Source organism: Terrapene carolina, unplaced genomic scaffold (genome assembly GCF_002925995.2).
Source record: "Terrapene carolina triunguis isolate 2854851 unplaced genomic scaffold, T_m_triunguis-2.0 Scaffold62, whole genome shotgun sequence".
Classification (NCBI taxonomy): domain Eukaryota; kingdom Metazoa; phylum Chordata; order Testudines; family Emydidae; genus Terrapene; species Terrapene triunguis.
This window is the reverse complement of record NW_020664413.1, coordinates 18,327,367-18,343,555: the sequence shown is the minus strand read 5'-3', so window position 1 is coordinate 18,343,555 and position 16,189 is coordinate 18,327,367. Positions and strand designations below refer to the sequence as shown.

General features: G+C 37.7%; 1 protein-coding gene across 1 annotated transcript in view; it reads right to left on the bottom strand.

The window, feature by feature from the left end:
- The window catches only part of SPOPL (speckle type BTB/POZ protein like), a 64,989-nt gene that overhangs the window by 31,156 nt on the left and 17,644 nt on the right, over nucleotides 1-16,189 (bottom strand). The window contains exon 2 of the mRNA XM_026647441.2: nucleotides 160-296. Coding sequence (XP_026503226.1) covers nucleotides 160-237 — 78 coding nt within the window. The 5' untranslated portion in view covers nucleotides 238-296. The remainder of the gene's footprint in view (nucleotides 1-159; nucleotides 297-16,189) is intronic.

Here is a 16,189-nt window from a genome sequence, read left to right as displayed (position 1 = left end):
TTTGATACTTCAGTTTTTAACTCACTTGTCATATAGGTAACTGCAACCAATGAGAACTAGTTGAATTGTCAGCACTGTTCAAATTGTTATAAGAAAAACATTTGTCTAGACTGATCTTGTGAAAAGAAAAACCCAATCACTGAAGTTTGTATAAGTTACCTGTGTGTAACACCAGCTTTCGGCCACAGGTCCACTGGACATCTCTCCAGGTGGTGGAGGGGTGGGGACTCTCGACATTGCCACCTTTATTGCAGATTTACAGTATCAAGGCAGCAGTCCACACTTCAGCAATTTTCCTACAAAAAAATAAGATTACTATATTTAATAAAATGGAGTGACCAAATAATAGTTTAATGGGGGAGGGGGGGGAGGAGGAAGGAAGAGAATAAGCCTATTACTACATTTTGGTACCCCGGCTATTGTTTTAACTGCGTAATTTTGAAATTCCATTAAGGTAAATTAATGAAAATATCAAAAGCAACATCTAGCAGAGAAGGCAATAGTTTGTGTCTAAATTTACACTAGCTAGGTCCCATACACTCATTGAGAAGCACATTTTACCCAAAGATCTGCAAGCTGGATCCCAATGTGATATTTAGTTTTAGAACAGTACAGACAACCTATATATCGCACATCAAAAATAATTGTGCTATTCGAACATTACCATCACCATTACCACCTTGACCCCCCTAGTCATATTATAAGCCTGGTGGACTGGGTCTTTTTGTTTGTAAAGCGCCTTGCATGTTGTATGCAATACATTAATAATGATAAAGTGAATTGAAAATGCCTGTGGGGCCACAAATTGTGGCTGAAAGGGATGCTGGTCATCTGGGGCCACAAGAGAGTCAAATGGTACAGGGATCCTTAGAAGAAAAAGTATGCTATTTTAAAGAGTAGTATTTTCTTCATACTTCTATTAAGTAGAATTAAGGACAAGGCATAAACTCAATTTTTTCTAAACCAAGTAGCCATATTACTGGCAATAAGCCATGAGTACATCTGTATGCAACTGCCACAATTATTATGTAGTTGGGAGCTCATTTAAGTGCCTCCAAGGCATAGCCTAAAATGTTCTTGCTGTAATTTACTCTTACATCTCAGTATCATGCTTTCTCCAACATACTAGAAGTAGAGACAATCTGGAGTTTTGTAAAGCATGTTCCTACAATAAAATATTTTAGAAAATTTTTCTCAGTATGTGAAGCCTCTTTTAACCAAGTCCCTAACTATCACTGAAACTAGAACGTGACCACCATACTACAGGTGTGATAACCACAGGCAGTTTTGTTTCTCTAAATACCAAAATTATTTAACTAAATACCACAAACATTTAATATATAAGAAAGACTTCACATTTTCTGATAAAAGGGACTTAAATAAGTTTACCATATTTTCCCCAGTATTTTAGGAATCATGATAAATATGGATTTTTGCCTAACTTCAAGTATATCTTATCAATTTTGTCCCAAAATCAATTTTTTAAAATTGTTTCAGTATGGTTTATATATAAAGCAACATGGCTAACTCTTAACAGAAAAAGCATACATATTTGTATTAAAATGGTAATGACAGACTACAATCCAAATTAATTTCTGAAATCTTATTTTACTCCCGTTTGAGTCTAACAAGTAACTAAACACACCTATATTGACAATTATTGCACTGAATAAGGAGAAAGCACAGTCTTGAAGATGGTACTGAAACAGGAAAAAAATGCATGAAGTTTTCTATAAGTGAAAAAACCAACACCAACATAGTTCTGCCTGCTTCCCTACTAAGTTTTAGTATTGTCAATCCTTTCAACCAAATTAAAAACACAAATTTGATTAGTTGTGCCATTTGGTTAAAAATACCAAAAGAGTTCCCCTCCCCGCTTCTTCCTCCCCCCCCCCCCCCCCCCGGGTCTGTTCCCTTCTCTTTCTTCTTCCTACAGCTGTCTTCCTACAACTAAGCTTGAATGTTCTCCCCCAAGCCACAAAGATACTGGGCTTACTGTATCTACTCACTGATTTCTCAAAGAAGTTACTGGTCTGGAATTCAGAATGAAGTCTGCAGAAACGGAACCCCCTCTCTACTACATGGGAGCCACAAAAGCCAGAGAGCTCTGCATTTCTCCAGCAAGACCCAGCCTGGGATATCACAGAGAACCCCAGCAGGTCTGTTACAGAGATGGATTAGGGGGAGGGAGCTGGGCCAAAAGGCCCCTTATCACATTCTATGGTGGTGGCAGTTATCCATGCTGTATCTACTGTCTTACATTGGCAGCCTGAGGGGAGGCAGCGACTGACCAGTCAAGAGCAGGGCTGCTGTTGGAGGCTCTATGGACTTATTATAAGCATGATCCTCCCATAGGCACACTGGCAGCACTCCCTTCATGGTGATGAGAAGGAGCTGCTTGCCTCTGGAGCCAGTTTTCCCCAATCCTGCCCAAGAGCAAAGAATTGGGTGACCAAACTCAGACTAGGCTGTGAGGGGGAACTATGTGCTGTCCATAGAGCAGGCTGAGCTCCAGGATAGAGAGATTTATTTTTGCCTCTGGCCTTTTCCAGCCTAGCTTGTTCCCTGAAGGGGCACCAGCTGCTGGAAATGCCTGAAAAGGGGAAGCAGTGCTGAGGAGACAATCTTCCTTAAACACAAATGCTATCGTTGGGCACAGCTAGGAATTAGATGACAAATGTTGTCCCAAATTGTTAGAAATTTGAACAAAGTTTGGAATTTCCTCTCAAAAATTCTGCAGCAGCAAGGTCTGGCTAGATCACCACGGTAGGCAGGTAAGCCTGGAGGGAATTCAGGGAACAGGACATTCCCTTCCCACCAGCGGCAGATACATTTGTCTCTGTCCTCAAGCTGAAATCAAACTGATGCACCCATTGTAACAGATCTGTGGACCTTTGAACGACGAAGATATTTCCTTCTTCTCAGCCTCAGCAATTTTCCTTAGTTGTGCTCACTGCCAAATTCTGGTCAAATAGTTATTCTGCTTCTAGTAGCCAGAAATTTTTCCTTCCCCACACAGGACAAGTGGTGGTAGAATCTTCATCCCTTTCACATTCCCCTAAAACCCCTGGCCTTGGTTTAATTTTCTTGGCCAGCAGTGCCATCAATAGAAGCCCCCCATTTCATCCCACCCCCCATAATCCTTTGCAGCAGTGACAATGCAGCTTCCCTATGAAATCCTCTATAGGAAACTGGAGCCCCAGTATAATGGGGGGGGGGGGGGGGGAGAATATCGTCCACAAACACTCCTGGAATTTAAGATTCCAGGAAACATGCTACCACCAAGAGAGGAAAGTCAGAAAGTGCATCACATCCATATTCTTTGATCCAAAGTAACTAGCTTCCTCCCTGCATCAGTCTTGGCTCAACAGTTTTTACCTCAAAAGCAGCAAAAAGTAAATGCTGCCATGCTTTCCTGCAGCAGCATAATCTTCACCTCTCTATCACAAAGCCAGACTTTCAGTTAGCTTTTTCCAAATCAATGTGTTAATGAGATTTTTTAAAGTTGTACATGCAGCATACAATCTCAATTTTATTGCAGTACATTTTTACTTGGGTATTAATTTGCTGCTGATTGTAGTTCAGCTATCAGAGGATCATCTATGTCTGTCACTCATTTTAGATATTTTTTAACTCTCAAAACAAGTCTAGTTAGCATTTATAAGAGTCTAAAACCTAAAGTATCAGATGTTAAGTACCTTAAAATGAGCCACAGCACACTTTATGAAATCTTTATGGAAAAGAGTTTTATTATACATCGTTCTAAATGGGATTACATGCTAGACCTTCTAAAGTTGTATTGCAATAATATAACATTTTAAATTAGATGTATGGATACCTATTTAAATAATTGTCCTCCAATAATTTATCCTTTAACTATTCAGATCATACTCCACTCCTAAGCACAGAATAAAGCTTACTGAATACCTATGATTTGAAGTTTACTTACATTTTCCTCTCCAAAAGTTAAGCAGTGAAGAATGATTTAGGAAGCCTGTTGAGGACCAGTGTTTCAACTTACCCACACCTGTTATCCTGTAAGATCTGTTCCAACAGACACTCAGTGCAAAATAACGTACACAGTCAATGAAAACTTGCTCTATTCTAACAGATTTTGAAGCAGTTCGTATCTGACCATTCCATCTTAAAGAAAAATACTTCAGTTAAAGAAAATACACTTATACTCATAGCACCATTTTGCAACATAGATTGCTAATGCTCACTTCTCTATCTCTGATAGCCTTTTCCCCACCTAAGTTTCTTTAGTGGCCTGCAAACTTCCGTGTTCTCCCATTCCACCACCATACAATTAAAACTGTACTACTGGAAATTCTTACGTCTTCTGTAGTAAATGAATGAACAGACCGTGGAACACATATCTGTGTTATCGGTTATAAAGAGGGAGAAGAGATAGCTCAGTGGTTTGAGCATTGGCCTGTTAAACCCAGGGTTGCGAGTTCAATCCTTGAGGGGGCCATTTAGGGATCTGGGGCAAAAATTGATCTGGGGATTGGCCCTGCTTTGAGCAGGGGGGTTGGACTAGATGACCTCCTGAGGTCCCTTCCAACCCTGATATTCTATGATTCTTAAGAGCTTCTGGTCTGAAACCACTGGGGTATCTCTCTCACCTATCAATTCAACTAATATTTTAATTGCTTTTGGCTATTAATATTGACCTTAAGTATACTTTCATACTTTAGCTGTAGGAATAGTACAGTGAGAATAAATCTCCTTTTTTTAATCTAGAAAAACCAATACAGAAAAGATTAGATAAATATTTAGCCAAAGGAAACAATGCCATTTTTCCAGACACTTAGAAAGAGTGTGGATTTAAATCAAAGCTATTGAAATCACCAATTTTAATTATGATTAAAAGTAGCAAGCAGGAAAGCATGATTTTAATCTTTGATTTTAATTGAGTTTTGCATTTGTATTTTTTAGTTATTTTCCTAAAGAAAGGTATATTCTCATTGGTTGGTAAGCATTAAAATATCCGATTTGCACATATACTGCCTTAACACTAAATTTGATGCTTCTTCTTGCTACCCAGGAGGATATACTATATGAATACACATTTCTTTAAGCAATTATATAGCTTAACTATTTACTAGATGGCAATTTTTTTTTTTTACTTCTGATTAGTGTCAAGCTCTGTTTGGATGGAAATTCAAATACAATTAAAAATGCACAATTCTTTTTATTAAATAAATGTGCTAGATACGGAAGAAGAAAAGTTTATCAAAACATGTTTTGCATTTAAAATGAAATAATTTATTAAACAAAGGAAGTTTATAATTAGTTAATTGAACTGATTGTTTCTGATCATTATTCCCTCAAGATTTTGGAACAAGTACACCTCATCCTCTTGCACCTAGTTTTTATTCAGATTGGAAGACGAAAACAAACTTTCCTGCTTTTTCAGCTACTAGTTGGTTTCTTAATTTTGAATGAAATGAAGTAATAAACAGAAATGAAGAAAATATTCTCTTCTGTACATGCAGAAGAAGCTAATGCAATCAAAATCTGGTTTAGCAGTTCAAAGAACTCCACTTTCAGGTGCTTAAGCTCCAGACTTCTACCAGTTCAGTGGTTTGACTTTCTTTGAAACTTGGCAGTAAACATGTACTGCTTAATATTTTTTTTAATGTAATTTAAATGTCTAATAGATAATACATTACGGCCTTAACATAGGTCAGCTTTTTCAAATTTAATTTTAAGTAGTTTTTTTTTTTTAAATGAATCTGGTTTTAGTTTAAATCAAAAATATTCAACTTAAGCAAAAAAATAATTTTTTTATTTAAAAAACTGATTTTTATCCATGCTGATTTGAATACATAGACAACCATCAACTAATAACCAGAGTGATTCTTCTTTACTTTAGCCTGGAAGCCTACCGAAATACAATAGCAGCAGTAACTTGGTGAGAGAAATTACCTAAAATAATACTGTAACATGTAATATTGTCTTTAGTCAACTGATCCTCCAAGATAAGAGTCTTTAGATCTTACTGCAACTGGTAGTAATGTTACTAAGAAAATATTAAGGAAAAGACTAATAAAATGAAAGTATTGGCAACAGATCTAACTGTGTATTTTACAATGTGTTTCAGTTGTCATAATATTTTTCTGGATTTAGATGCACTGAACATGCTTCAACTATCATCCTAAAGAAGTTGACAAGCAAGGTAATCTTTTGTAGTTTAGAGCTACCCAAATTTTGTCTTTGACGGAAATTTTAAAAATGCAGACTACTTCTCAAAGGTCAGCTAGTGTATATGAATCAACTCCAGTAATTCCTGCTTTCATTTATTAAATATCTAAATTTAGAAAGCAGATATAAAGCAGATAAAGACTCCAGTGTGCATGTTTACGTGGATGAACATTTGATTTGTTAATTTGAAGTCAATACAATCCCCTCCCAAACAATAAAGTGAGTTTGCAAGCTGATTCAAATTAACATGGTCTAGCTCCAGTGATACCATTCCAACCCCCATAACCAAAGCAGTTCCGTTGGATTTTAATTTATTAAGGTTTCCTGTGATTGGAATCAATATAATACTTTGTCATTTACAATGTGGGAGAAGGAAAGATTAAGTTTTCAAATACCTGATCATTTAAAATCTCATTGGCTCCCAATCCTAGGTTAAAGCACAGTGCAAAAACCCAACTCAGGATGAAGGATGTATCAGTATCAAACCAGCGCATAGCAAACCCAGAATATGGGGCATGCAAAACTGTCATAAGAACATAAGACCCGTACCGGGTCAGACCAAAGGTCCATCTAGCCCAGTATCCTGTCTACCGACAGTGGCCAATGCCAGGTGCCCCAGAGGGAGTGTACCAACAGGCAATGATCAAGTGATCTCTCTCTGTCTTAAATGTCCTCTTTCCCTTAAGCACAGCAGCATGCATTCAGGAGCAGTGTACCAGCTGTCAATAGATATAGGTCTCTTACACTAGGGCAATATACCTATGTCTGGTTAAGATAGGTTTAGCGTCACTTTACCAGTGTAATCTTCTTCCTTTCCAAATCCTACAGATACTTAAAAAAAAAATCCTCCGTCATGAGAAGTCTTATTTACAAAGTTGTTCTGTCAAAATATTAGTCTTGTAAACGGACCATTTTGTTCTTTAAAATAATTAATAAAATTTTATTGGAAAGAAAATCTTAATTTGAGGACAAGATAGTCAAAAAGCTAATTTAAAGGACCAATCTGTTACCCTTATCTGGACTTCTGTCTGTCTGTAAATAACTACACCTCATGATACAAATAATATAATCATTACGTCTAATTACAAAGATTAAGTACACTTTTGTTCCAAATGTCAAACTGCATTCCCTGTATACCAAACTATGCTAGACTAATTTCCCTGCTGGAAGATGTACAGCATTTACTCAATATGTATTTGCAAAGTAACGGCTCTGCAATTTGCCAATCTGTTCATTTGTTCCTTAGAAGAGGATGTTGAAAGTAACAGGTGATTCTAAAAAGCGCATACAAAATAGTATTTACCTAATATTTACTAATTCTTATCACACCAACTACTCTGGCACTGGTATCTAAGCACCTAATATATGCTAATTCAATTACTGTACTTCAACTACTAAACGTTTTTTGTTAGATATGTTACTTTTACATGCAGTTAGAAATATTCTGTGGCCAAGTATATCTTTAAATTAGATGTTTATACCTTAGAAATATTAGAAATATAAAGACTTGCTTTCTTTATTTTTTGGAGGACTTGTTGGATAACTTGTATGAGGAGCAAGAGTGTCAACTTCTTAAAAGGAGATTCTCTCAAGTGCTTTAAAACAGATGCTGACAAGGACAATTTTCTAGTCTCTGTTTCTATATCACTCGAGTCCCACTCTCTCTCTTACCTACCTTTGCCTCCTTTCCATCACTGTAGTTTCTTTTTTGGCAGATTTAGAGCTACATACTCCGTACCACACTGAACACCCAGATGTGTCCAATGACCCAGATCCTGATCAGAGCACCCACTGAAGCAGCAAGAAATTGACAAGATGGTTCACTTTCACTTCTGCTCTAAAATCAAAGCAGCACAGCATGAGTTTTGTTAAATTTCTATGCACTTTAACTGTAAAACTGCTTTAGTCAAGACTCAGGTTATCCAGCAAAAATGTACAACAGCCTGATCCTCAATTTGTTGGTCTGACAGGCAATATGACTCTTCATCTAAGTCACCTATCCTAACTGCCTCTTGTCCCAGAAATAGCATTTTTTCAAGTCCGACTACACCAAGGGTAGTACAAGTAGGGGAAAGCAAGAAAGTTCACATCAAGTTTTTGTATCTTTGGAAAACTGCCATTTCTGGACATTTAGTTAATCAAAAGGGTTACCAGAAACTGAGTGGGGCATATTCATCTAAAGATTCTTCCCACTGGAATCAGAAATACATATAGGAGTTTTAAAACCACTCCACAATTACATTTACCCTCCCTTTCAAACCAACAGTTAACAGTCATCATTTTAGTGACACTGGATGTGTATTATACCCATTAATACAAGAAGCTTTAAGCATGTGAGTTTACAGTAATAACTCTAATATTCCATTTCTAATCCAGTATATTTCTAGCCTTAATATGAAGTTAGATTATAAACAACAGAACTGTTAATAGAGATGTAGTTCATTACAACTGGCTGATCATAAGTTTCCCATTTTATAAAATGTCATCTTCTCCATCTCTCTCTTTGATGCTACTAATAAAACAAACATGAACTTACATTTTGGGAGGGTTTAAACTCACAATAACTCAGTTTTATGATCCATAATATGCATTGGAGAATGAGGTCATCTATCCACTGAAGTCAATGACAATGAAAGGTGGGGAGGAGCCAGATAAAAATTCTCAGCTCTAAATAAATTATACTATAGCTATACTGAGGGATTGCCAGAGGACAGGGAAACATTACCATTTTCCTCCAACCATGTATGTATTTCACGTAAAGACTGGAAACCCAATATCCTAGTTATCTTAACCCATCTTATCAGTTCTTATTTTCCAATCATCATTTGTGCTCTCCTCTGAATTTTCTCTAATTTTTGAGGTGCTCAAAACTAGATGCTGTACTTAGTGAATTTCCCTCAGTCGCTGCAAAAAGTACAGTAGTATCCTTTCTTGGTTCACATATATTCCTATTAGCAAAACTCAGAATTATCCTTGCATCGATTATTTCATAACACAATGGATACAAATTTGATTAAAAATCAGTTTCATTTAAATTCAATATAGAAAAATACATCAATTTAAAATTAAATTTGAAATTGACAGCCTATGTTAAGGTCTAAACTTATTATAATCATTTAAATGAAATACAAAAAATATGAAACAGTACATGTTTGCTGCCAATTTTTAAAGAAAATCATTGAACAGGTGGAAGTCAGTGGCTATGCACTGGGAACCAGAGTTTGCTGAAGTGCTAAACCAGCTTCTGACTGCAGTAGTGTCTTCTGCAAGTGCAAATAATAATAATAATAATAATCTTCAGTTCAGTTTATTCAACTAGTTCAGTTCAATGGCTAGTTCATTCACAATTAAGAAACCAACTGGAGTTGAAAAAGCAGAAAAGTTTGTTTTCCTCTTCCAAACTATAAATAAAACTAGGTGTGAACTGTGAGAGGATGAGGTCTACCAGTTCTAAAATCCTCAAGGAATGATGATCAGAAACAACTAATTCAATATGCTAATTAGGTACTTCATTTGTTTAATAAGTACTTAGTTTTAAATGCAGAACATGTTCTGATAAACTTTTCTTCTATGTATCCAGCACATTGAAGAGTACTATTTAATAAAACTAAAATACTGTTTTTGTGGATTTTGAATTATATTTCCATCCAAACAGAGCCTGACACAAATCACAAGAAATTAATCTAGTAAATAAAATTCATCATTCACCATTTTCTAACATAATAAAGAAAATAATTTAAATAAATGTAATTAAAGCTACATAATTGTTTAAATAAATGTGTATAGATATAATGTACCTTTCTGGTTAACCAAAAGGAGCTTCAAATTTAGTGTAAAAGGCTATATGTAGTTGCAAATTAATGTATTTTAATGGTTACCAACCAAATCAAACCAACCAAATCAGCTTAAATAAAACAACTAAAAAATACAAATGCAAAACAGTTAAAATCAGTTACTTAAATCAACTTAAATTCCTGCTTGCGGACTTAAATCATAATTAAAAATCAGTGATTTAAAATTGTTTTGATTTAAATGAATCTACCCTGCATAATATTATAGGAAACTGCTGAAAATACCGATTAGGTCATCTAGCCCATTTTCCCCAGGAGACATTAGTCCATTTCCGTGGGGATCAAAAGCAAGATTGTTTCTTACAGTATATTTCTTTTGCATTACCCAGTCTTGTTTTTTGTGACCCAAGTGACAGGTTTTCCACCTCTATTCCTCTTGGAAGAGTATCCCATTCTAATAGTTTATTGCCATTAGGATTCTTCCTGGCATACAACCAAAATGTTCCTTCCCCTGCTTAGTTTCCCCACATTACTCTCCTCCTTACACAAATTTTTAACATGTGAAACTACATTAAATGAACAAAATCTCTTTTCAAACAATGACATTTTGTGTATAAAAAAAACCAAGTCTGAACAAGCTGAAAGTTTTTTACAATTGTTACATGGATGCAGAAACTATTTCTTTAGCAAACTTACAAAAAGAGTAACCTTAATGTGTAGGTTTGGGAAGGGCACTGGATTGTCCTCTCTGGAGACAGTAGTCCTATTTTGCCACAGAAAAGATACAACAGGCAGTGCTAGCATAATCTTCATCATGCTTTCCTACCAATGTTTCGCAACTCAGAGTTCACATGAAATGGTACCATCTAACCTCATTGGCCAATAGTTTGTGCCAGCCTAGGAAAATTCTACTAACTTGGTTAATGTATTTTTCCTCCCCTCAATATCAAACAACACGGCAAACAGTGAGCAAATAAATTTGTGCACTTAGGCCGGTACATTTTCACAACAATTTTGCAAGGCTGATTTAACCTATAGTTGAATCTATGCCAAATCTATAATTAGCTTCTCTGCCAAGACAGCCAACAAGAGTACCTCTCAGTGCCAAATGTGACTTTCCCTCATACCCTAGGAAATTGAGAGAAACCCCTCAGAGGTAACATCCTGGTTCCAGAAATCAGGTTTTACAAACACAAAGTAGCAGATCATGATGGAACAGCATTCATTGCCAGCACCACCCGTCAAGTTTGGGATGTCAAGTGGAGAGCTAAACCCTGGATCACTCACCCTGTCCCCAATAATGGACCTATTTGCATCCAGGATCCAGCAAAGGTACTGCAAACTTATATCAGAAGAAGAGATTAATAGGCTGTAGATACTATCATGCACTGTTTCCCATTGCCAAAAGCATGACTATCTTCTCCTGTTCATAATGTTCTTGATAACAGGGTGTTTTGTTTTGTTTTGTTTTGTTTTAAGCTAAGAAATAGAGAGGGAGAGAGTCAGAAGTGAGCCTGGTGGCCTTATGTTGCCCAAGGAGGTTCTAGTTTTTGTATCCATTTCAGAAGGCACCCACCACTCAGTTATGCCTCAACAGGAAATATCTGTTCCCAAGGTCTAAATTATACAACCAAGCCCAGAATAATTAAACTAGCTACAAAATATTTAAGAGGCATCAATTAAAATAGTTATTCATAAGGCTGTAAGAAAATCGTGGGCCCTAAGTTTGTTGCAGAAAACTTAACACACCGCAACTCTTTATAGTTGCTGCAAATCTGAGTGGCTTTGAGACCCTATGTGCCAGGTAGCAACACTGCTCATTCAAATTTGGCCTGACCACCCCTCTGTCATTGCAGCCTGTTGCACGGGGACACAATGCTACTCAAATATGGCCCAGCTACACCTCCTGTCATGCTTGTCTTTGGGAGCCAAGCAGGTTACATAGCGTCTCTCCTGTCCCGCTGCTCTGTTTTGGAAAGCAGGCTGCATGCCTTGAGTCACAACTGTAACAAACTGTGGCCGCAACTTTTGAACCAAAGATCACAACTAACAATCTTAGTTATTCAGATGTGTTTATATTGCACTGTCAGCCTTTGTAAGGATAAGGCCTTTTCCTGTAGACATATTGTAGGGCCTAAGGCCTTTGTCTGCAGCCATATTAGGAGAGCAGCAGCCATTAGCCAAGAGGCAGAAAGTCACATCCTCACATTCCATCTAAATTATATAAAAACAATGTAATATCAGGCTGTTAAGAAGGCGATCCTGTCCTAATACTACCCACCATCACCAGATAAAGAAACAGATCTTAAGATGGTTAAAGAAAACTTTGTTTGATGGCATTCTGTCTGGCAAGCAATCACTTATCAACAAGTTGTGGTTGTGAAATCCCTACTTCTTTACTGTTTTGTCTTTACGGTCTCCATTTCTCTATTATCTGTATGGTTTCTGTTTAATTAATTTATACCTAGCAAAATTAATTAATGCGATGGGGTATGATTGGTTAAAGAATTGTTTTACAATATGTTAGAATTGGTTAGAGAATTGTTTACTAATATTTTAGTTAAATGACTGGTTAAGGTATAGCTAAGCAGGACTCAAGTTTCACTATATAAACTGTCCAAGCAGGAGACCAGCAGAAGGAACAGAAGAATAAGAAGAAGGAAAGACCTGGAAGAAGAAGAACTCACCTCTAAGACACAGCCTAAGATCAGAGCTGCTAAGAATCCTCTGCACGACCGTGAATCCAGCATCCAGACGAGACTGACCTTGCCTGGCTAACAGGAAAGTCCGCCTGCATGATCGGGATTGGTGAGCATAGAATTGTATGCTTAGTTTGTGTATTTTGCTTTGTAATTGTTAATAAATAGAGGATAGGGATATTACTGTGTAAGGCTCTTTCACTGGTAAAAGGTCCTGCAAACCCACAAAGACTACGCCCTGAGCCCTAGAAATTGGGTAAGGATGGGTACATAAATTAACAGGGTTACACCTTGAGCCCATGCAAGGGTAAAGGTGGGTGCCCCTAGAGTGTGCGAGCAACAGAGAATTTTGTGCAGGTAACACCTTGAGAAAATATCCCACAAACTGGGCATCTCCAGAGGCCTGGTGTATAGTGCCTAAGGCCTGGTCTACACCTAAAAATTAGATCAACCTAGCTCCATCGCTCATGGCTGTGAAAAATTTCATGCCCTGTGTGCCATAATTAGGTCAACCGATACCCCACTGTAGATGCAGCTTGGTTGATGGAAGAATTCTTCCGTCAGCCTAACTACTGACTCTCAGAGAGGTAGATTAGCTACATCAACAGAAAAGCCCCTTCCCTCAACAGCACTGTAGCTATGCCACTGTAGTGTAGACAAACCTTTAGTCCCTAGCATGGATAGATTTGGTGAAGGTAAGGCAACTTTTTTTCCCCCACCCAGAGGGGTGGGGAGATAAAAGTTCTTACAGTAAAGTCTCAATATTGGCCCCAAACCCAACACTCTAAAATTCAAGCAATGGACATTTCCAGCTCACTAGACAGCAAGTAGGCGCAGGATTGTCCTTTTACCTAGACATAAGATTTCTTATAGCTGCCTACCTTTTCATTCATTGCGAAGAACTCCCTCTGAGGGCCTAGTTCTTGAACTAAACACCTTGACTAAGCATCCTGTTGATCCTTCGGTCAGAAGTGCCCTTAGGACTTTTCTATCTTTTACAGCTACTTGTGATTCAGCAGTACCAATGTGATCCCTTTGTAGAAAGATCTTTTGGTATCTTTGTTTTCTTCACATGTATTAGTGATGACCTGTGGCTCTGATGCTCATGTGCATGGTTTGACAGTGAGCATGTGAGAGAGTGAGCATGTGAGCGTGTTGTGCTGGGAGTTTAAGAGAATTTCTGTGGCAAAGGAGGGGTGTGCGCGCTGCGGTGAGGGGCTACATGCAATTGGATTTCCTATGTGTGCTGCCTATGTTGTGTGGGTAGTTTTGAAGAATGGCAGCAGTTGGGCCAAGTAATTCACCGTCTAGTCTCCCTCATACAATCAATGAAACTGTTGTAGGCAAATTAGCTGTACAGTAAGGATGGTGACTGATTAAGTTACCTCTGATATCTCAATGAAATAGATACATGTCTTACTATTGCAGGGGTGTAATTCATAAAGTCAAAATGGCTGAGAACTTAAAATTGGACAGTAACTGACCACAAATCCCAGTGATAATTGAATCTGGTGATATTCTGAACAAAAAGAAACCATGTTTGTAGCTGTTTCCATCACTTCACACTGACTCAGACATTCTAGGCTTCAGAGTCACGCAGTCCTGGAACATTAATAAACAGATTAGAATTGTTTTCGTATTCCATATTTAGAAAAAGGGTTTGACCTTGTTCTAACAGGACTCATTTCCTTTTTTAAAATATTATAAAATATATGTAGTTCAGATGTATAGCAGTTGTTCAAGGGAAGAGACAATGAAACAGCGTAAAGCATAATTTACAAGCATATCTTACAAAAGCAAAATTAATCCCATTCACTAGGGGTGGTATTTTGCAAGTGGCCATATTGACATGTTTCAGTGTAGAACCAAACACTATTAACCAAACAGATATTAGTTACTCTATCACAGTGCAAACTGAAAACTCTGTGGTTTATCAATAATGTGCAACTTTGCCTCCGCTCCTTTCTTCTCTGGTGCAGTATGAGGCGAGAGACAGAGAGAGGTAGGGAACATTCCACAGCCTCATTATATTAGTAGATCATAAAGTTCACAGAGTTATCTTGTTAGTGATTACTCCTGCAATAATCTGTACAAAATGTAATAAAATCATATTTATGTAGCCCCCGTATCTGAAATGTTTACAAATTTATATACAAACATGAGTAGAAGGGGGAAGGACTACATTATGACATCTGCAAGATCACTGAGTTGAAGTGCAGCAGATGTTTAACAGCACAACACAACAACAAATTATGTCTTATCTGACCCAAGTATAGGACAAACCGCTGAATGCCAATCTAGTCTCTAACACAGACTTGTTCTGTGGTCTTGGGAACCATACCTCTGTCTCATTTTCCCTATCTGGAAGAGGGATCATAACTCACAGGTTTTGGTGTTGAGGCTTAAGTGCTTTGAAGATGAAATGTGCTTTATAACTGTTTGGCCAAGAAATTAACCTTATTTGAGCTAAAACTGCCGTAGGTAAGCAGTGTAACTTGTTTTGACATTATCCTTTGGTGGTGCTGGCAGTGAATGCTGTTCTACCATGCTCTGCTGCTTTGTATAAAAACATGATTTCTGGAACCAGGATATAACCTGTGGGGTTTGTCTCAGCTTTCTAGTGTATAAGAGTCAATCACCACATTTGGCACTGAGAGGTACTTTTGTTGGCTGTCTCGGCAGAGAAGTTAATTATGAACTGGACACAGATTCAACTATAGGTTAAATCAACTTTGCAAAATTGTCATGAAAATCTACCAGCTTACATGCACAAATTTATTTGCCCACTGTTTGCCACGTTGGGTGGGGTGGAGTGGTGAATTATCCAAGCAAGTAGAATGTTCCTAGGCTGGGAACTATTGTGGTCACTCGGGAAAAGAAAAGATTAAGATACCCAGAGCCAGGTTGAGGATCTGGTACCTCCTTTTGTTGAAGAAACACTGCCAAAGTATTGTAAGCCATCAGCCATCTTGGCTGATCAGGACTAGTGTTATGGCTCTTAGGTTATAACTGATTGTTCTCAGCTTGATCCAAATAATACGTTGTTGAGGTCTGTTCTTCCGTTAATCCTGGATGAAGCTGTTCCTTGAATGAGCTTCCCTCTCTTGAACCCTGCATGGATTCTCCCCACCAACCCCTTCCAGTTCTAACATAGGGTGATTGTGGTCCCATTACCAAGGGCTGACAGGAATGATAGGTCCTATAGGCTCAAGAAATTAGGAAACTTCGGAGAGGACCCATGTGAAACCTCACTCAGCATTGTTCTGATCTAAGACATCAGAGCCCCGATCAACATGGCTGGAGAAGGAACATCATTCTGCCTTGTGGCCACTAGTTTCTGAATCCTGTCCTCCGACAGATATCAATCCCTACAGAAGTTTTTCTATGACAACTCCCATAAATAACAGATTGCATAGAATCATTTGGCTCTTGGTTGTATTGACAAATCCGAATTATTGCAGAATAGCATCTGGGTTATGTGACTGCTGC